At 38.2% G+C, this 23,062-nt stretch overlaps 1 protein-coding gene across 2 annotated transcripts; it reads left to right on the top strand.

Annotated features, from left to right (window-relative positions):
- The first annotated feature begins 4,931 nt into the window (after nt 1-4,931).
- On the top strand, nt 4,932-23,047 carry tlr18 (toll-like receptor 18). Of its 2 annotated transcripts, XM_080896719.1 has the most exons (5): nt 4,935-5,030; nt 10,060-10,138; nt 17,181-18,176; nt 19,208-20,390; nt 20,926-23,047. In XM_080896719.1, exons 2-5 carry the CDS (start codon nt 10,098-10,100, stop codon nt 21,370-21,372), a joined length of 2,667 nt encoding a protein of 888 aa, XP_080752845.1. In that variant the 5' UTR covers nt 4,935-5,030; nt 10,060-10,097; the 3' UTR covers nt 21,373-23,047. The 2 variants fall into 2 exon arrangements, with proteins under 2 accessions (XP_080752844.1, XP_080752845.1); XM_080896718.1 differs by lacking the exon at nt 10,060-10,138 and having other exon boundaries at nt 4,932-5,030.
- The last annotated feature ends 15 nt before the right edge of the window (nt 23,048-23,062 follow it).

Here is a 23,062-nt window from a genome sequence, read left to right as displayed (position 1 = left end):
TACACATGATTAACAACCCAATAAACGCTGTTGTAAATTCTATAGGAAAAAGGGGAAATGGGTCGTCATATGTGGTACCAGAGGAACAGGAATTAAAGGATAGACGAGTCCTGGCGGTGGACTACACTAGACTGAAGCCTCAGGATTTAATTGAGCGCGCCACTGGGTTCAGTGACAGTAATCTCTGGCTGGACTGGATGGCTCTAAATGCTAGGGAACAAGAGGTATCCAATTGTGTTGCTTGTGCCTCTGCTAGACCACGGTTGTTCACAGAGCCCGCTCCGCTCCATCCGGAGGACAAGTGGGGTTATGATTGCATGTTGCGAATGACTAGAGGAGCGGTGAGTACTGGAGACTGTACTGTGTTATCCAGTTTGTTTCCTCCAGTTGATAAGCGGACAAAGGTAGGACCATTTTTGCCGAAAAAAGGTAATTATACGTGTTTTAAGTTCTCCACAGATAAAGTAATATATAACGTGGGGGAAATCGACCCAAGTTGGTGCGCTGTTACCCAGACGGGAAGAACCACAAACAATGTAAGTGATCCCAACACTTTAATTGGGACTTGGGCTAGAAGTGGACTTTATTATTATTGTGGGCACAAGACTCTTTTGGCTCGTGTTCCTCTGGGAAGTGTGGGGACGTGCGCGATGGTGAGACTAGGAGCACCTCTTATGCTAATTGGAAATCAGGTAAAAAACATTCCACAGCACAACACACGCACATTGGCAGCTAGGCGGAAGAGACATATCCTGTCCAAAAGCGGGATTGAGGGAACACACGCTTATGACCCTAGGCTGAACTCGCCAACCTGGATTGACTCAATAGGGGTCCCCAGAGGAGTTCCGAATGAATATAAACTCGTAGACCAAATAGCTGCGGGTTTTGAGAATCTTCCAATAATTTCTGCTCTTTTTCCAGTGACCCCGAACAAAAATGTAGACAGAATCAATTATGTTCACTATAATTTGCTGAGGCTCTCTAACCTTACCAGAGACGGGATGGAAGGGTTAGCGGAGCAGATGGGTCCGACCTCATTAATGGGAGTCCAAAATAGAATGGCCCTTGATATGTTATTGGCGGAAAAAGGAGGGGTTTGTGCGATGTTCGGTGATCAGTGTTGTACTTTTATCCCGAATAACACTGCTCCAGATGGCTCGGTGACGCGAGCCTTGGAGGGGCTAAAGAGTCTCTCTAGGACCATGCATGACCACTCGGGAATTGACAACCCGCTGGAGAGCTGGATGACCTCAGTGTTCGGAAAGTGGAAGGGGCTTGCTCTGTCAATTATGTTGTCTCTGTCTGTATTGGTGGGTATTTTGGTGACCTGTGGTTGTTGTCTCATTCCTTGTGCCCGAAGGTTGGTAGAGAAAGTGATTGTAAAGGCAGTGGACCCTGGGGCGGTGGCCCCTATGTCCATGATGCCGATGATGGATCTGGAGGTAGTCGAGTGGACTGAGGAGTGAACAACAACCTATGTATCGACCTCTGGTGTGCCAGAGGTCGAAAGGGGGATTGTGGGGATGAACAGAAAAGTATTTTACCAGCATAATATAATCTGCAGTATGATCATTGCTTTAACAATGTAACAGATAGCTTTAAGATGGCCTTAAGATGTTTATGATGATGTTAATTTTGTATTCCAGGTGCAGTTATAACTATTTTATACATATTGCATATCTGTGCTTATTTGAGTTGATGTTCAGGTTCTTTAAAGGTCTTAAGCTTCACTGACGTGACTGTTCAGGTGATACATGCTGAGGGAAAACTAGAACATAGAAGGAATTGCAGTACATGCTTACACAACAGTTCATTTTAATATCTTTTATATGTTCATATTCTTGTATTAAGGTTTTAGTAGAGGTTCTTGGTTAAAACATTTATTTAGTAGAAGACATACACATAGTCTCAGTGAGCCTCTGGTCTAGTGAAAGGTCAGAAGTGCAACAGGTGAATTGAGAAAGAGCATTTGAGGACGAGACACAGAGTTAGTAGGTGAAGAGGTGACACCAAGAGCATGTGAGGTCAACACATACACACACATTAGTTAGATTTATTTAGAGGAGAGATTAGTTATGTCTCGACAAGAAAGAGGAACAATTCACTTTAAGATAAGAACGGAAAGTACCAGCCATGAAAATAGAAGATGATTTTCTGGGTGAAAAGTCATTTGTGGTGTTGATCTGATCTATGTATAAAATGTATCGGTGACGCATGAAGGGGCGTCAGTAAACAAACCCTGATGTTATAAAATAATTGTTTGTGCTTTAGTAAGTCGAAGATCAATTGCTGTTTCCAGTGATCTTCCCACGTGTGAATTAAAATCTTCGTTTGACTTCACCCGGCCGGACCAGTGTGGTTATTTTTCGATCACCTCTTGTACCCTTTCTCAATTTTTGAACCTTAACAAGAGGAAGCACAGTAAATGAACAAAGCTATTAAAAAAGCATAATAAATGGCATCTACTGGAAATACCTTTAAAGTAGCTTTAATACCAAACACAATACTGTCAAACCAGCTGTGCCACATTAAGTCACACCTGCAGCAGAATGGCTCAAGAAGGACTCATCATCAATCAGCTGATCAATCAGCTCATTATTGTAATCCAGAGAGAAATAATGTTGGATGGACTGCAATAAAATTGTGTACAGACATTTATCTTCCACGGAGGAATTATGGTGTTGACTTTGATTATCTAACTTTCCACTGTGGCATTTCCTTTGTGAATCTCAGCAATTACTGGATGGATTGCCATCAAATTTTGTAGGAATTCCCTGGTGAATTCTTTGTAATAATGTCTATGCCTATGCTGGAGTAAAGCTTTGCAGAACCCCCTTTGACCTGAAGTTATTTTTCTTGCTTAGCTATGTGAAATAATAAAAGATAATGGGCCTAAGTGTGCAGTAAAATGAGCATATGTCTCCTCAACCGAAGACCCTTTAAGGCAGCCTTAAGGGCACACCTTTGATTTTAGCAATAATTTGGCTCATGCTTCGGTCTTCTTTTTAAAATGAATATAAACCACTTGAGATCTTCCACAGCTAAAAGGGGACTTTCTTTTTCCCACAGGTCAATTAGTTTTTAGACTTTCCACTTGAGAACAAAGAGACACTATCATCAAGAATCTTGAATATGAATTGCTGTCTTATTCCAGAAACTCGCTATGCAAATCTTTCTCCATCGACAACCTATTTTCATAAAAAGCTCTAATTTCATAAAACAAGGAAAACCAATAGTCATTAATAGCCACAAATAGCCATTAAATAAAACATAAGTCTGTCATGGTCTGCAGTCCTTCTGAGGTCCACCTTTTTCTCTCTTTTCCTTCTCTATTCTTCCTGTTCTTTCCACTGATTTTAGTAAGCAGGTTCTTACCACCTTCCTAGATCCCTGGAAGGTGTGGCTGCATACCAGTCTCAACAAGGTTTCTAACAGGTGCACCTGCTACCCAGCTCACTAGTTTGCAGCGTATTTAAGGATTTGTCATAGCATCCATTTTTCACCACTGCTGCCATATTTGTGGTAAAAATCTTCCATGCTTAGTGATTGAGTTAGCACTTGTTTTATTATTACTCATTGTGTTAGTCAGTCGGTCTCTGCCCAGCTATCTCTTACCATCTCTGGATCGTTTACCACTGGAAAAGAAAATAACAACCCCACTCTTCCTCCTCTCAGGTGACATTGCCAGCCTGCTCACTTGCTCAATCCTCACTGTTCCTTCTTCACTGCCTGGATTCCTCCTTTAACTGACAGCGTGCTCAGTGAATACCTCAGGCAGCAGAAACCCAAGAAAGTGGAGGAAGGCAAGGAACCATCATGGAAGGACCGAGCTAAGATCCTGTGGGACTTCCAGATACAGACGGACAAAATGGTGGTGGCTAACCAACCGGACATAGTGGTGGTAGACAAACATGAGAAGACAGATGTAGTGATCGATGTAGCGGTTCCGAATGACAGCAACATCAGGAAGAAGGAACACGAGAAGCTCGAGAAATACCAAGGGCTCAGAGGAGAGCTCGAAAAGATGTGGAGGGTGAAGGTGACGGTGGTCCCTATGGTAATCGGAGCACTAGGTGCGGTGACTTCCATTCTGGAACAAGGCTTTAACATGATGTGGAATAAGTGATGTGCTGTGAATACTTTCTGGACACGCTCTAATTTCCTATATTTCTCAGTTTGTTGATGTATTTAGAGACAAAACCTCACTCATAGTTTTATAGGGATGTAAACCCACAGAGGAAATGACATAATAACTAATAAAATATACAAATGAATAAGACAACCAAACTGTGAAAATGGCCCGAGGGCAGAGATGAACTGAAATTCCTCCACCCAACAGATTATCTTCATGGGCCTGTCTAATTACACAGGCAGTTTTTGGCAGAGGTGTTCACTGAAACTTGGAACAGCGTGGACATGCTTCTTCTTTTTTCAGCAGTTGTTATTTTTAACTTTTTTGTTTTTGCTATCAAAATAGTCTTAGCACATACTCAACCTTTATTTTTAAGTGGGTTTTATTGGGTTAGATTAAAAAAAAAAAAAAAAAACAATATCTCAAGGTTTTAACAAAATAAAATCAAATGTATGTGCATGACCAGAGTAATGGCTATGATGAAACTGATATTTCCCAACAGTTCTGGCTCTAATGTTTGTGTTACAGAATAGCAAACATGATTAAAAATATGTGGAGCCTCTGAGGCAAAAAAAACAAAACTACTTTCCACATTCCTGAGCGACACACACACACACACACACACACACACACACACACACACACACACACACACACACACACACACACACACACACACACGTGCTCATGCACAAAGACTGAAGAGTGAGTGAGAGAGAAAATGAATCAGACAGAGAGGGAGGGCCAAAAACACATACAGACTAGCAGAGCTAACAGAGTGCCCATAAGCTTACAGATCCAGTGGTGAGTCACTTCTCACTAAGCACTGACAACAGAACAGGTTAGAATGTGTTATGAAAAGTCCAGCTAAGGAAGACCTGAGCCTGTCCAACATGAGGTGAGTGTAAACATATTGTTTTCATGTCTATTTCAAGCTTGTTTTGTCTCTTAACATTTAAAACAATCTACCTGGATCACTTGTAGTTCCAATCTTTCAGCACATTCTAAATGTTGAATAATAATTCTAATTGCTATATTTGAATTAGAATATATTAGAATGGTAGCATGGCTCAAGATCCTAAAGAGATGTAGTTTATTGTGGAGGCACATAAAATTCACTAGTTGATCTAAGGGGTGGAAAATGTTAACTTGATGGACTTCCTCTACTTGATAGTAATTCTAATTCAATACAGTGTTCCAGACAAAATAGCGTCCCATACTTATCATTTAACAGTACACCAGTTAGACAGGAAGTGGGAAAAGTGGCAGGTTTCAATGCCCAGTAGTAACATTTTGTAGGTCGTTTGACATATTGACTCTATCTTGGCTTAAATATTTGAGCCCAGACACAGCTGTAGTTGTCCACTAGTTCAGGGATAGTTCAGTAGGTAGAGTAGTGGCCCCATGATCGGAAGGTCGGGGGTTCGACTCCACTGAACGGCTACCCTGAGGTACCCCTGAGCAAGGTACCGTCCCTACACACTGCTCCCCGGGCACTGCATTGGTGGCTGCCCACTGCTTCACTGGGTGAATGGGTTAAATGCAGAGGAACTATTTCCCCATGGGGACTAACACGCACACTTTTTACTTTACTACAAAAAATAAATAAATAAATCAAACAAAAATAACTAACTAACAAAAACAATCTCTTCCAGTGGTCATGCAGTAGCTTCCCTGGATAAATGGGGGTTAAAGAGGAAATGAAACTCAAACTGACATAGATGTAACACTGTCTGTGAATTTTTTAAACACGTTTAAACAAGTTTTTAAACATGTTTAGTGCCATCTTCTGTCAGTATGTTTATGTTTGCTAGCTAGTGACAGAATGGATAACTCTGAGGAAAATCAGGACACTAAAACCAAAAACCAGTCTAAAGGGATCACTTTTGGGCTGCCCCTGGCTGCAACAATAAGTTTTATGTCAAGCAATAATTGGCTCTAATGTTTGATGGCTAGCTGCATTCAAACAGGAAAATCCATGTGTTTGCTGTAATGTTCATTGTTTTAAACCACATTATGAATAAGATAAGTGTGGAAGAGCCTGTTTAAGTCATGTGACAGGTTGTTCACCCAGACCGACATGCTGGAGTTGGAAACTGAGTTTTCTTTCCTTTTTAAAGGTTGCATTGCTTAAGGTTTCCTTAGTATAGGAAAGCAGGAAGGTGTGCATTTTTCACTTCCTCTATTGTTTTTATGTACAGCCTCACACAGCTGGTAGCATGGCTAAAGATCCTAAAGAGATGTATTTATCCAGTTATTCACTGAGCATAGAAAAACACTGAAAATCCCTCTTTCCAATACCTCAGCTGTGTTAGAAAGGAATGAAAAGGGTATTTCAGTGCTATGAAAGGTGTATAAGCTCTTGTGTTAGGAAGGAAGTGATATAACACAGAGCATCTTGTTTTGTAACAAATAGGATATTTAAATCACAAAATAGCATTAAAATATGACTTTCTTGGGTGGAACAATTGTTCATCACAATGAAAATTAAGTTTTTGAGACATCTGGAGTATGTTGGCCTGGAGGCATTCACTATTTCAGCTTTCACTACACAGGCTACAGGTAAGATGGCTTGGAGTATCTCTGCTTATATCCGTTTTTCATCTTTTAATGAGTTGTGTTGATAATTATAAAAAGATAAAGATTTCAGGTTTACTGTATGCTTAGAGACACTCCTAAGGCAAGCAGCCTCCTTAATTGCTGGCACCTGTGAAGCCCCTGTGGTAAATAAGCTAACATTGGGGAGATTTGAACAGCTGCTGGTGTCTATGTTGCCTGCCTGATGGTGTATGTAAAGTCTTCTCTAAAGATCTGAGCGGCTTAGTCATTTTGAGATTACAGGTTTTAAGGTATATTTAGAGAAAGTAGAAGGAGTGTCCAGGATGTGGTGATTATTCAGGGATTTGTTTGTATACTGAACTCACTGGATGTCTCCTGCTGCTCTGCCCTCTTAAATGTTTTTCAAACAGTTTTACTTTTCCCTGTGTGATTTATTTTAGTTCTTTAATGCTTCAACTTATGTTGAACCTTCGGTTATTATTTAACTGTAATGCTGAATGCTCAGAAGCCAACCCAGTTAATCTTCTTATCTTTTAACTGAGAAGATGTCCAGAGAAGCTCATCCTGAGCAGATATAATAGTTGATGCAGTAGTGGACCTGTGCCCACTGATACTGCAGCAGCTTAGAGACGATGAATGCAGTACATGTGAGTGCTGCAGCTCTGCCCTACTGCAGCTGCCTCCCTTTTCCCACTGTATCTAATTAGTTTTTCATTGTAATCAGATTTTATCTCTATGGGGGAAAGTAAAATTATCACATAGCTACTATTTTATCTTTATAATTAATGTCAATTTTCATGGCAATATCTAAAATGTTATTGCATATTTTATGACTTATATAAAGATATGATCAAGATGTTTGACAAGAACACAATTATCATGTTTCTCAACAGGGAACATTTACTACAAAGCAGCCTTCTGTGCTTGTGTGTTGTTGTCACACACATACATATACACACATTTATGGCTTTAGAAAGCAACAATGGAGGCTGCTCAATGAACTAAAGTGAACCCCTGAATCCCCAGAGTGCTGGATCACTCTAGGGCTACTTCAGTTAAAAGGAAGCTTCTTTAGTAAATAATAAGATTTTCATCAGTCCTTTGCTAGTTAGTGACATTACTTTGATATTTTTTTCATATGTTTCATGTCATATTCAGTGCCTGGTTTTAGTCAGTCACTGAATATGACCATTCATTGATTACTCATTCTCTGGCAGCATTAATAGGACACAAAACAAGGGCTTATAGGTGGAGTCAAGTGCCACTGAGACAGCACACATTTCTCTTTGCTGAGTAGTTTTTCCTTTTGGGTTTTGCAATAAGACAGAATTCATTTTAAATCCCTCTTGCTCTTTGTTTGTAAACTCCTCCTTAAAATGCCTGAAACCAAAGCACTTAAACAAAACACAAATCTACCCACACTATCCTGTTTAATAGAGCTTTTACGTGGTGGATGCTTTGATTTGTTGGGTGTGACTAATAACATCTGCAATTGTTATGTTCCACTTGAATGTAGTATTTTACCACAACATTGAGCGAGCATGTGCAACTGGAGAGCACTAGCAGTGAAACACGGAAGCAGAATTTAAAGTTCGTATTGTTTTCTTTAATGCTTTCCTGACCAGAGTATTGATTTGAACAGAGCAGACTGTAATGATTTAGTAATTATTCAAGACTCTCCAGAATACTTTTGTTCTGTTTTGCTCTAACGCCCCAATATAGTATCACACTCTTTCTTTTCTTTACTTGTCGTGTGGTAATAGAAAGAATTTGTCTCATCAAGCACAGGTGTTACTTCTATCAAATTGTGACTATCAAATATTTAACATTTACTAGAATGCTTTTTCTGTTCTTCTAAATCTAAATGTCTGTTGTAACAAAGCTGTATTAAGTTTGAATAATTGTTGTTATTACTTTTCTTTTCCTAGTTTGAGGGATGCTGATGGGAATATACAAAGGCTTTGTGATTTAACTTGACATTTCCCTTCAGAAAGAGTCATTCCTGCCATTTTTATACCCAGTCATCTGTTAATGGATTGGATGTTTTTCACTGTTTGTATAATTTGTGATTTAGTTCTTCAGCTCACCCTTCTTTGGCATTTCTCCCTCTAGAAGTGTCTAGTTAGTAAGCTGTTTTTGCTGGTATTTGTTCAAGTTTTCCTATCTGTCTCCCTTATGGTAGAAGGCTTTTATTGGAAATTCTTACAGGAAAGTCGTGATTCTTGAAAACAACTTTCACAGTAAGCGGTTTCTTTAAAAAAGTAACTGTCAGAGTCAAAGCGAGAAGACAATAAGCAAGTGCTTTTGATGATAGTTTAGATAACAGCAACTTAATTTCATTTACTGTATTTATCTTACTGCTCTTTGTCTATACAGCAACAGTGCTGGTAAAGAACATTTGATATATGATAGAAAAACAACCTGTGCGCATAAACATGTGTAGCATCTGTCCCTGCGGAGGATGAACATGATAACTTAAACAGAATCATCAACCAAGTGCAGCTGTGTTTGTGCATAGCATGTAAACAGCCTCATTAAACCAGAGTAAAGAACACTCATTAGTGAAAAAAGTCTGCTGCCAGATACATTTGTCATATCAGGGCAGTGGGCCCAGCACTGACAACACATGTCAATGAAAGAACTGTTTGCCACCAACTATTGACTGCTGGGTAAATATCAGATGCAGTAATAGATCTTTACACTTACTGGATGACGCTTTCCATGCATATCAGAGAGATATCGCGACTTAATGAATGATAGAACTGTTTGCTGTGTCTTTCACAACCTGGTTACTAATTTAGTGCATAGCTACCCTTGTCAAAAACTTACATTGTATTGTAGAAATTATATATTACCAGGAGAAGACTGACTTGTTGATATTCATATATATATACATATATATACATATACATATATATATATATATATATACACATATATATATATATATATATATATATATATATATATATATATATATACACATATATATATATATATATATATATATATATACACATATACATATATATACATATACATATATATTAGGGGTGCAACGATACACAAAATTCACGGTTCGGTTCGGTTCGATACTTTTGTGTCACGGTTCGATATTTTTTCGATACAAAAAAATGTTCATGCATTTTTAATTTGTCATTTATTAAAATTAGAAATATATATTTTAACTCAAAAGTACAGTTTTTAAATTTAACCCTAACCCTTGTGCGTGTTTTTTATTTTGACAGCGAATGCGCACCTCTGGACCACTTATGTGCAGCCCTGGTTATATAGCTCATCATATTGCAGCCACAGAAATTCTTTTGTCCATATAAACCATAAAGCTGCACTTTCTTTTTGCCTTATAGTGGAGTAACCAGTGGAGTGGGTGCTATCTGCCCAGAATATGTCACCATGGTTGATTTGTCATAACTTCTCCGTTTTGTGGTAAGCTTTTCTTTGGCTGTCACTTCTTCACCCTGACCTGTCTTATTTGGCTCAGCAGAACTGAAATGCTTTTACACATGCACTCACATAAGCTCAGCGATTCTCTGCGCGATCAACCTCTCACATGTTTAAGCTTGCTGCGGGAGATTTCACTTGTCATGTTTGCATAGTAAGCTAACGATTAATAAGACGATGTCAGAGGAATTGGTGCGCAAATTATCATCACTCACAGATCAGTGCTGTCGCTCTCTATACACAGTTCGCATGATTGCAAAGTGAAAGCAAAAAAACAAGCGCAAATTCAAACGCGACTTCAATATGTCACATATTGACAGTGGCTCACCGATGCCAATGACATAATTACCCAGCTACATTTCTGAAAGAATGCAAAAGCATTGACATATATTTTTCCTACAATAGCCCGACGGGCAGGGAAGAGAGATTTTGGTAGCCCGACTGAAAAAATCGCTAGCTCCGGGACGTCGGGCTAGCGATATTGCGAGCCCTGTATCTGATTGAGGAATCACTCATCTTTGGAAAAGAGAGTTTATTACAGAGAAATGGCTCTTTCCAAAATAAAAGCTATACTATCCGCTTCTTCTGGGCTATATTCTCAGCAGCATATTAAACATATAAGGAGAATCATGTGCTAACAGCTGTCTAAATGACTCGGCTAAAGTTAGTAGCATGCTTGCTTTTTTTTGTCTGCTTCCACTTGTCTTTGCACTAGGATGATGTCGGCGTAAATGTGCAGTCATATTCGTTGTGTTCCCACTAGTGCTTTCAGGTTAATCTCGTTGAAATGACCTTAACGCCACAACACGGCAAATCTCTGTTAACGAGCTACCGCCGATCGCTCCGTGCATGGGGCTAGACGGCCAACACGTTAACGAGCTAACTGCGCTAACACACTAGTTCACACCAATGTAATTGAGCATTGCATGGCACATCCAACATACTGTTTTACTTTAGTCCATGACTCGCTTACCTTCAGGGTCATACGTCACATGAAAACCAAAATAATTCCAAACGCCAGATCTGAATGAGGTTCAATTTGCCTGTTGCAAGGAGAGCTTAACTTCTGTCTCGCTAGCTTGCCCTGCGCTCTTCCTTCTGACTATGCTGTCTGTGTTGAGCGCTCAGTGGATCTGCGCTGGACAGTGCAGCCTAGGCGGAGTAGTCGAACACAGATTCACTGAGCGCTCAACACAGACAGCATCGTCAGAAGGAAAATTGATAAAATAAATTACAAATGTTGTATTGTTCGATACATATGCGTACCGAACCGAAAGCACTGTATCGAACGGTTCAATATCGATACGAATATCGTTGCACCCCTAATATATATATATATATATATATATATATATATGATCTGCTTCTCAACCTTAATAATCAGAAATTTATTTACCCCACTGAAGCAACCATCTGATGTGAGGCCCTCTATATCATCAATCAAGTCCTAAATAGAGTTGTTTGGCGTGTTGTGAGCACATCTTTGTGTATTTTCTGTTGGTTTTATTCTTCCAGGAGTTTTATACTAACCTCATTTCTCCTTTCAATTACTGTACACAATTGGATCCTAGTCTTTAAAGTATTTCCAAAAGATCTTTTAAAAAGTAGACCATTCAAATTTTGCTCTTCTTGTAACAACAAATGGAAACCTTGTCCTTGTTATGCTCTTATCTGTTGTTACCTGTTTTAGATACCGGATGAGCCAGTGCAGCTACATGGTGTCCTCTATCAGCAATTATGGAGCAAAAGCAAAGAAAAAAAAAGAAAAAAGCATTCACTCATCTTATTTCTTATTTGGTTATCCATGATAATTTGAGCACTTCCACTTGGTCATAGTTAGAATGCAAACAGTGTCATAGTTGTAAAATTTAAACGTGACACAAACGGTGATAACAAATTATCTTTCTTTTTTTTTCTCACATGCTTGGGGAGATTCCAGCTTGTCTTATATGAATTTGGCAGTGAGCCAGCCTGGGGAGAATAATTAACTCTGAAAAGATTTTGTATAGTATACTGTGTACACAAAAGAGATTATGTGTAGGTGTTTTGACTGCACTACGTACAACTCTATTTTGACACACCACATGACTTTGTTAAACAAATGAAAATAATACTAAAAATTTGAACAGAGAAGTCTGCAGCTTTGCCAACATGTTTGTGCAGATTCCTTTAACCGATAAGACTGTACACCGCAGAACAGAAAACATTTCTCTTGTGGGAATTGTACATTCATGAGAACCACAAAAAATTCAGCAAGAGGTCACAGAGAACAAAAGTACGGTTCATAAGAGGAGTTAAACACAGAAGCTCATAACCTGCTGGTTAATATAAAATCTGATAGACATAACTTAAAAGCTCTCAGTGTTTGCAGGAATGTGGCAATTTGGCTTACCTCTGTTGGAAACATTAATGAGGAATTTGCCTGAGGTAAAAGGTTTTAGTTTTCTGTGGTGGCCCTGAGAGATCAAATGCAGTGGAACTTGAGGAAACACTAACAAAAAGAAAAATGCTGCAAAGGCACACAAAATGTAATAGATGTTGAATAAAAAGCAAAGGAAGCTGAATAAAACACAACAGCAGTAGAAAAAAAATAAAACTTTACAAAGCAGAAGTGTTCTGTAGGAGACAGCAGAATAGCTATGGAAGTGACAGAAACCAAAAGAAAATGCTTAAAGAAGCAGTGAATTTATCAGGTTTGTGAGGGAGAAAATGATGCAAAGCAATGTGTGAAGATCACAGTACAACAGGTCACACAGATCAAAAAGTCTTGACCTTTAAGTTTTTCTAATTAAAAAAAAACTTGATCAAACCATCCTATTGACTGCAAAATGACCTGTTGTTGTTTAGATTTATGCCTAACAACCACAAGATAAAGCTATCTGAGACTACACTGTGGGAGTTGCTGACTACTCTAATGTTTTTGCAAACTTATCCCCTTTTACAACTGGTGCACTGATCTGTATCCGGATGAGTAATCTGAGGAAGGGCAATTCTTAACCTAATGCTTGGCACACAGTCACACCAGCCAGATTATATTTGGTAACAATCAGACTTAAATTGCTGCTATGTGTAAATGAAATTTTTGCCACCAACAAAACATCAGTCCCACAACTTGAAAGGTCAACTTACAATAAGCAATAGAAATGATTCATCAGATCTACTCATGACTTCTGCTGCTGTGTTCTATATCTGCATCTAGGCAATCAATATAAAGTATGGCCAGTGTAACTAAACTAAACTAAATTGCATGTACAGTCAAAATTTGTTTTTGCTCCATTATATACAAGAGCAGCTGGTGAATGACATGAGTTTATGTTTTGTCTGGATTAGCATTGTTTTCACATTTTAGCATTACTATTCACCACTTATGTATCACACAGGCAGGCCTACAAACCAAAATATAAATGTAAAGAGAAAAAGCAAGAGGAATGCAGATAGGTGCTTCTGAACCCTGATGGAGTTATCACAAGACAACACATGGGATCAAAGAAAGATCTTGCATGGTCCGTGTGGTGTGGCGTGGTCTGCGGTGCCGTGCAGGGTTAAACAGTTACCTATTAATAGTCCTGCAACAGGCAGGTCTTTCATGTTCACATACCATGAATGGGTATTCATTAACCATGTCCACTTAAAGTAAAAATTGTATTTCACAATTTAACACTATTAAGATCAAAATTGAAATGAAAATGTTAACACTATCAATATTTTTTAGTGATATCTGGCAAATGATCTGAAAGACTTGGTGCCAACTTGGGGTTAAACTTGAACTTGGCACTAAAATGACCAAAATAAATGGAAAATGAAAACATTGTCTCGTGGCTTGAAATATAATTGCATTTCAAATCATTTAAGACAAAATTAGCATTGTTATAATTAGAGATGGCACGATACCACTTTTTTATGTCCGATACCGATACCGATATCATAAATTTGGATATCTGCCGATACCGATATGAATCCGATATAGTGTTTTTTAATCAACAAAACTGTTTTTTTTTAAATATCTTGCTGCATTTTGTATATGTTCATACTCAAGTTTAAAACAACAACTACACTAAAGCTATTCTGTTATACCTATATGCAAAAAAAATTTCATAGTTCAGCAATACTGATCAATCTAATAAACTTAAACCTACACCATCCTCCCTATTCTGGTATTTTAAAGAGTACTTAGCGTAAATATTAAGCAACCTAACTAACAGGGTTCCAACTCCCAGCAACAACAAAAATAAATAAATAAAAAATAGGGAACCACCCCTCACGCGCCACCTCATGATGCTTAATCGACGTAATCAACCTTAATTTGATGCAGTGTGAAAAAATAAATGCACAGAAATCAATTATTTTTCAAGAAATATTAAATAGATTCAACATCTTTCTTCAACAAAATTGCAGACTGCACAGATGGTACCTTCCCAAAGGAAAAAAGTACTATAGCTTACTAGGGTATATATATTAGACTTAATAGTCACTATATACAATAATGGACTTCTATACATTTTACATCAGATTAAAACTTTGGGTGTAAGATTCGGATAAATATTAAATAATTAAAAGCTAGACATTTTAAATGAGAATAAGAAAGAAAAGTATGTCTTTGTGCCCCCTTTTCCCTGTTAATGCCCTATCGGCCCCCCTGGCTAAACTTTGCTAGATGCGCCCCTGCACAGTTACCAGCGTCAGCTACGTAGAAAAAGATCCTCGAGTAGAAAGTAATATTAAATACATTCTAACAACAGCTGATCAAGCTTAAACGTGCTGCTGTTGTTCAGCCGCTGGTTTCCTCTGTCTGGTGCAAAGTGGGCCAAAAGCAAACAAGAGACACGGACTCGCGACAGAAAAGCCGATCAGCTGATCATTAAGCAGTTTCACGATTGAAGTAGCAGCCGGAGAGCGAGAGGCAGTCGCTCGTTAAGCTTAACGCAGGAATGCTTTACAAACATTCAGAGATGGACTTACACACTTGCTTTACTTCTCTCGGGGATAACTTTGTCGGAGATGAAATGCCAGGTTGCTAGCAAAACTCCACATGCTATCTAGACCACCGACAGGTCCCGCATGCCACAGCCGCTCTATCACGTGATGCATACTGCTCCGACGTGCTAACGTTCTGAGGTGAGTTACGGCGTGTTGCAAGTTTTGTGAGGTGCTTTCCTGATATTTAATGGATCGGATTACATTTTTTATTTTTCTCCGATATCCGATCCAGTAATTTAGGTCAGTATCGGACCGATACCGATACGTAATATCGGATCGGTCCATCTCTAGTTATAATATTAGTATAATATTGATAATGCAAAGTACCACAGCTGCTTTACATGGAAAACATTACTTTACAACAGTGCCTTTATGTGACGTGTCTTACTAAGTAAATGTTATTGATGTTTTTCTAATCTACTGTCAATTTCCAGGAACAGCTGTCCACTGAGGCCCAAGTCATATAGCTAAACAGTATTACTGTTGTGTTACTTCCCATACAATGTTTAACTGACAAATAAGGAAGAAGATTGCCAAAGTAACAAACACAGATATTGATTCAAAGAACTCATCTGTCATGTGACACTTTTTCCCCTAGAACAATACGTTAATTCACTCATTCACATGAATAATTAGAAATGATGAGTAACTGACTCAAATGTCAGTGGAATGTTATGAGAAATTACATTTCCCCAATGAATATATTTGTGGATAAATTATATATTTGTATTTTTTATCTATTTATGTATTTTTTATTTATGTTTCTGAATTATAATTCAGAAATTAACACATCAGTTTATCATGTACCATCAATCTGTTAGATGCAGCTGAGTCAATGAATTAAACAAAAATTATGTTTGACAGGATGATGATATATATATTTTTTTCCTATCCAGACTGTCACAAATGAACAGACAGTGCTCTAATACAGTATAATGACCTACAATTATCTAAAATAAACAGGGCAACAATGTTTTTCTACTCTAGCCATATCCATGCAGAATTGTTTATTCGACTCACATCAATTCTGGAATAGATAAAACAACATTGTTTTATGAGCGTTATAAAGCTTTCACGTAAGGGCACAAACAATGTGTAACCTTGAGCTACTACTATAAAAGGGGAGGAGAATTTGAAAGTGTCTGCATTACCAGCCCTTAGCAGAAAGGTAGACTTCACAGGGTAAGTGCTGTGTAATGACAAAGTTGCCGTTGTTGATGTTTACTGAGGGACCAGTGGAAATGTATATTGTAAATGGATGAAACTAATGTCTTTTTAAATGCAGGTTTGCTGCCTGAGTGCATTCAATAAATGCGGTGATGTGTGCGGTTTCTAGGTCAACTTAACCTGAAAAGAAGCTAGAAATCAGTGACTACCAGACACACTTATAACCCAACAGGAAATTATGAAATTAAATATATCAGAAAAAAGCGTTGCATTCATGCATCTTACAGGAATTAAACATTGGTTTTGTTTACTGTTTTGTAGAAGTGGTGTACTGTTACGTGTCACAATTTTGCCCAACATTGATAATGCAATTTCAAAAGTACACATTTTTCTCTGATTTATATACTTGCATGTGTGTGTGTAAATGTTTAGACGTCTTTGTGAGGACAGAAAAATTGGCATGCCACTGTACTTGTCGGGACCAACAGTCACTTATGGGGAGAAACGGTTGTCCCCACGAGTTTGACGGCATTTTTGTTATGCTTACTACTCAATCACATCTAAAATTTTTGGATTCAGTTTACTTGGATTTTTTATGCCCTCAATTCAGTTAAGTGAACACAAGGAAAATTGCAAAGAGATCTGAAGCCATGAAATAGATTTTTTTTTTAAAGTACAGAAGAAGTCTAAGAAATACAGGAAAGGGGATTGAGGGAAAGCAGGGAGCCTAAAAGAGCACTCAAACACAGAATAAAATCTGAATGAGCATTAATGTTAATGTTTAATGAAATGTTAATCAAACTATTACGTGTATCTGGCATTTACTGTCTACGAAAATCAATAAAATGTTTTGATAATCTTGCCTGATCTTGTTCATTTCCAGGTCTAAAACAATGATTTGGAAGTTGATCCATTTCAGTGGTGTCTTTCTTGGAGCTCTCACACTCCCAACTCCATCTTCACTCCCCACTACCAACACTGAGGAAAGACCCTGTCAGATCTACAACTCTGACCGATCTGCAGATTGTCTGGGAAGACAGCTTGACAGTATCCCATGGAGACAATTTCCACCCACACTTGAAGAAATAGACCTCTCCTATAATAAACTTCAAGCTGTTTATGCTGATGACCTTTTCCACCTCCCTAAGCTTCGTATCCTCAAGCTTCAGTACAATAACATTTCATACATTGACAATGATGCCTTCAGAAACAACACACTCTTGGAGTATCTTGACATCTTCAATAACTCCCTGCAGGAAATTCCTGCCAGAGCTCTGACACCTCTCGTTAATCTAAAAGAGCTCTACATGTCTAATAACCTTTATATAAATGCAACTTTGGCTGACTGCTTCTCCAAACTTTCCAGACTCCAGGTTCTCTCCATGGGCGGCCCTTTGGTGATGGGCCTAAAAAAAAAAGATTTCCAACCCCTGAAGAACCTTAAGCTCCAAGGATTTGCTATTAAATGTTCCTCCCACCTCCATTACTATGAGCCTGGAAGTTTAGAAGTCATTCAGACAAGTCAGATGGGCTTTGACATGGCTATAGACCAACACCCAAATGCTCTTGTTCATATGCTACAGGACCTAGCTAACAAAACATTCACAGTCATTCAATTTCGTAACCTCTTTGAATTCACATACTACATGGGACAGGAGGACATTTTTCAGGGTTTAAAACACATTAAAGCCAAGCAACTCATCTTTCACAGAGGAAAATTCAATGAGAACCTTATAAGGATGGCTTTAATCAATTTACAAGCAACCAGCATCAAAAGATTAAGACTTCAGTACATTGACTTCGCCCGTTCGCCAACATTTGTTGATAGTGGTGCAAGTTCCAGCATCACAGATCTTGTACTGGATAAACTGGATCTTTGGTGAGTATTTTGGTGTCCTACAAGATTGCTCTAACAGTAGTTTACACATCTCACTGATCTAAACTGCACTACTGAATAATTCTGTACAATAATAACTATAGTTCTACAACTGTTAACAACTGTTTATAACTTGTATAGTTCATATTTCTGTATAGTTTCATATTTATATCCTGTTCGTAGCCTGTACATAGCTTGTACACTCACTAATCAGAATCAGAAACTTTATTGTCATTGTCATGAGAACAACGAAATTAAGAATGGTCCCCGATCATTGCATCATCCCTAGCAATATCAACATATAAATAAAACAATAAAATTCAATAAATAAAATAGATAGAATACTTAAAATACTAATAAGATATAACAGTAAAACATTCACATACATTCCCACACACATGCTTCAGACCGTGCATAGATTAACACAAGAGTGGCGTGATGGACATTTTTTTGTAGTATTCAGATGTGTTATTGCAGTTGGATAACAGCTGTGTTTGAGTCTACAGCCTGTACATACTTATAGTTATAGCATATTCATAACATACCTTCATACCGTGTACATTGCAACATACCCATAATAGACCCATTTTTGTAATATATGTATTTTATTACTAAGCACTTTCTGGATGAATGCAAACTGCATTTCGTTGCCTTGTACGTGTGACATGTGCAATGACAATAAAGTTGAATTCTATTCTATTCTAATGGACCGTAAAATGTGATTTTGTGATTTTCATCTTGTAAATTATGGTTATACTTAAACAAGCAATTTTAGTCACAAGGTTGTGCAGCGCAACATAGGGCATGACTATAAAGGAACATACCAGGGCTTTAAATTAATGATCCAAAAACAGCAGCTGCACTAAATACGGTAGAGCTGCACAAGAAGATGATGCTATGAAATAGTGGGTTTGACAAGTATTTTGTTATAGTTATAATTCAATACCTTGTTACAAAGTGAAATTACATGAATGTGAAGCTCACTACTAAGGTCATATAAAAATACGCAAACTAAATATCTCTGTTTCTTGTAGGTACATCAGCAATCCTGATGTGCTACGATTTGATTGGCGTTTCACCTGGTTCAAGAAAGTTAAGCAACTGTCTATTCAACATGTGTATTTCAACTCTGCACCCTGTGATTCATGGGTTGAGATGAACGGTGTGGAATTACTAGATGTCTCCAATAATCGACTAAAAAATGAGTTTGTATTCAACCAGCGATGCGATTACAAGAACACCATGCCGAATCTTCATACATTCAACACAAGCAACAATGAGTTGACCAGCTTAAAAGACTTATCATCCCTCACAAAAGAATTCCAGGAGCTAAAGGTTTTGGATTTCAGCTACAACAAATTAGGATCTGCTAAAGATAGCCAAAATTGTGTCTGGAAACAAAATATCACCAAGTTTATTGCTCACCATAATAACTTTGTAGGTGAAGCTCTCAGTTGTCTACCAACCACAGTACAGTACTTGGATCTGTCCTACTGTGATCTGGACCAGCTGGACATGAACTACTTTGAGAAAACCACCAACCTCAAAACCCTTCTACTGAGTGGGAATAAAATTAAATTCATCCCATCTAAATGGGAAAGTGCATCACTGCAATCGCTAGCTTTGGATGGGAATTCATTTGGCCTAATTAGCAAAAAATCCTTTGAAGATATGCCTCAGTTGTCTCAACTTCAGGCAGGGAACAATCCTTATCATTGCACATGTGAGCTTCATGCTTTCATCCAGGACACAATTTCAAAAGGAAAGGTAAACCTCACAAACTGGCCTGAGAACTACAAGTGTTACCACCCAGAGGCTTTGCTCAACACAGTCATAGCCAAATACTTTCCGGGTCATGTAGCATGTGACATCAGACTGGTTATCATTATCTGTGTTGCAACCACCACAGCAGTGATCTTAATACTTATGCTGATTTGCTATATTTTTGACCTCCCATGGTACACTAAAGCAACATACCAGATCATCAGGGCTAAATACAGAGCTCACAAGGAGAAAGCAGCTGGTGATCTGGAAACTTTTACCTACCATGCCTTCATATCCTACAGTCACTCAGATGCTGACTGGGTGAGGCACCAGCTCTTACCCTGTTTGGAGAACAACACGAACCCCTATCGTCTATGCATTCATGAGAGGGACTTCATGCCTGGAAAGTGGATCATTGATAACATCATTGAGAATATTGAAAGCAGTCGTAAGGTACTAAAATGTATTATGTAGTAAAAGCACCCCACTATACACCAGCACATTAAAAGTTACAGTAAATTAAAGTCTTGCAAAATGAGAAACAACACACAGCAAAACCTAATTATTTTGGACATTTTTTTTTAGGAGCTACAGTTTTAGTCAGTTGATCTATAGCAACGTCACTCAGTGGAAGTGTGTGTCATTTTCACATAATGTTGTTCATTCAAAGGCAAAACAAAATAGCTTATAGTCACCTGGTTCAGTAGATGCCACTTCTTCTTGGCACTTCTCATTTTTTAAACTACATTGCAATTATAAATGATGAAAACATCATCTCAAAACTTGCCTGACAATTTGTTGACTGTTGGAATACCGAGTCTTAAAAGTCTAAAAAAGTAAGTAATGGTGATATGAGTTATGCTAAATGGTTGATGAATATAGTTGCCCTGTTATTCAGCATCTCATCATTGTTGTTTGGAAATTGGTAGGAAAGCATAAGGTAGAGACCCTATAATAATTTCCTTTCTGTTGTTTTCTTTATTCCTAGGTAATGTTTATTCTCTCACGGCACTTCGTTAACAGTGAGTGGTGCAACTATGAGCTGTACTTTGCTCAGCAGAGAGCAATGGGAAAAACCTTCAGTGATGTCATCTTAGTGGTTAAGGAGCCTATTGATCCAAACTCCTTACCCAGCAAGTATTGCAAGCTCAAGAAGATGCTGAGTACAAAGACATACCTGGAGTGGCCCCAGCAGGTTAACCAGCAGGCATTTTTCTGGGCACAGCTGAGGAGTGTCCTGGGAAAGCCAACAACCCAAGAGCGGGCAAACAGTGTTAAGAGAAGAACCCTATCTGCGGGAAGAATATCTGTGATTGGTCCCCCTATTGAGGAAAGGGTGCCAGAAGAAGATAAGATGACTGTGGAAAAAGAAGCAGAACCCACAAACGAAGCAAATGAAGAGCCATTAAATCAGATACCACTGGTGGCATTTTAGCCATTAAATTAAAAAGAACTATTAAACAAATGCCTTTCTCAGTATTTTCTCAGTAAAGACCTCCCCTCAAGTAACCTTTTTGTTTAGGCTATGCCAACAAGGGAGCAAAATACAGCATCTCATTGTGATAACAAAGAAAAACAAACAACCCCTGCCCAACAATCTGTCTGCCCAAGGCAGTCTGTCATGTCATCCCTGACAGCTGAGCTGATGGCCTCTGCTTCACTTTCCCTCAGTGTCTCAGGCCAGGTGCCCTGCTGACAGGCGCTGAAAGGCCGGCTCACATGAGATCTCCCATGTTGCACTCTGGATAACAAGCAAGGTCCCAGCAAACCATGGTGACAGGTGCCACACTGTGAAAGGACTGTGCACTGTTACATTCTTGGCCCTCAGAGGTATGAGATCATGAATGTTCAAACTCAGATCAAGCCGAGTCAAATGAAACCATATAGTAACAATACAAGCGATATCAAGTTGTAGAGCAAAAGCTTAGAAACTGGAGAATGGTAATGCTCCATCAATCAGTGTTTGTATCAGCACTAGTTATTTTGAAGTTTTCGGTGCAATATTCAATGTGTTTCAAGCTGAATACTATTCCTATTTTAGTGAATACTGCACACAGGTAGTCACCAATTTAAGTTACTGCCAAATGTCAGTCTGAACTTGTGTGCTTGCTGTTTGTTTATTCCTAAAGCCATCCCTCATGAGTTACTATTAGCTTTGCTGTTGGCATACATTGCAAAAGCACACTCACAGAGATTGCTCACTTGACACATGTCATACTTTCACTGGGTCCTCTATGAATCACTGTTTCATATAATAGTTAATGTTTATCAAATATTTGTTCAGTTTTCAGTGTTATCATTGTCACCAGGTATAATATAACTAAGGGAATTAGAATGAGTTATACAGACAGATAGCAGATACATGTCCAGTGCCTGAATGAAGTTAGATTTAGTTGTCTTTACACATGCTTTAAATAAAATAAAAGCTGTTGTATGATTAAGAAAAATGGTTTTGCCAGTTGATAAATGTGAATGTACGTTTGTTACATATTGTTTGTGATGGAAGGTTTTTGTTCTAAATATTGAGTCATTATGTCTACCTTACTACTATTTTTAATCATTTGGATTCAGTAATGTAATACTTTGATAAAAAAAAAAAAAAAGCAGCGTTATTTCTTTTTGCTGTGCTCTGACTTGATTCATGTTGGGCCATTTTAAATTTAACTTTTTTAAAACTGTTTTTTTTTTAATTAATTTAACTTTTATTTAAAAAATGACTTAACTGATATGGGTTTTGCTATTAATGGTAAGTGTGCAGCCTTGCTTACTTACATATGTGGGCAATAACAAAGTTTGAAAATGGCCAGTAGATGACACCCTTGAACTTAGGCAGAAATGTGACACCACACAGCTAAGGTGTGATGTGCACCCATTTACCAGTTTTTGGTAGTAAGGGGAGTAAGCTCATATATTTTACTTCCCTCTGCATATGTGTATAAGTAATGTTAACATGCAGTCTATAGACTTCAAGTGTTTTTGTATTAAACCGCAAATGAAGGACATGTTTGTTTTTCATGAAGAGTCATATTATACATTCTCTAAAATAATGCAGTGCCTTATTTTATTGTCTTGTATAATGCTGGTCATTCATAATTCATACTGTGCAGATGTTGAAATGAATGAAT

Source organism: Rhamphochromis sp. 'chilingali' (assembly GCF_963969265.1).
Source record: "Rhamphochromis sp. 'chilingali' genome assembly, chromosome: 11".
In the NCBI taxonomy this organism is placed as follows: domain Eukaryota; kingdom Metazoa; phylum Chordata; class Actinopteri; order Cichliformes; family Cichlidae; genus Rhamphochromis; species Rhamphochromis sp. 'chilingali'.
Note: the sequence above shows the minus strand (reverse complement) of the source record. Positions and strands in the feature narration are given on the sequence as shown.

Coding starts and splice junctions, on each gene's coding strand:
- tlr18 (XM_080896718.1), top strand. CDS start 4,987: ATGAAAAGTCCAGCTAAGGAAGACCTGAGCCTGTCCAACATGAG. Junction 18,177..19,207: donor CTGGATAAACTGGATCTTTG/GTGAGTATTTTG, acceptor TGTTTCTTGTAG/GTACATCAGCAATCCTGATG. Junction 20,391..20,925: donor ATATTGAAAGCAGTCGTAAG/GTACTAAAATGT, acceptor CTTTATTCCTAG/GTAATGTTTATTCTCTCACG.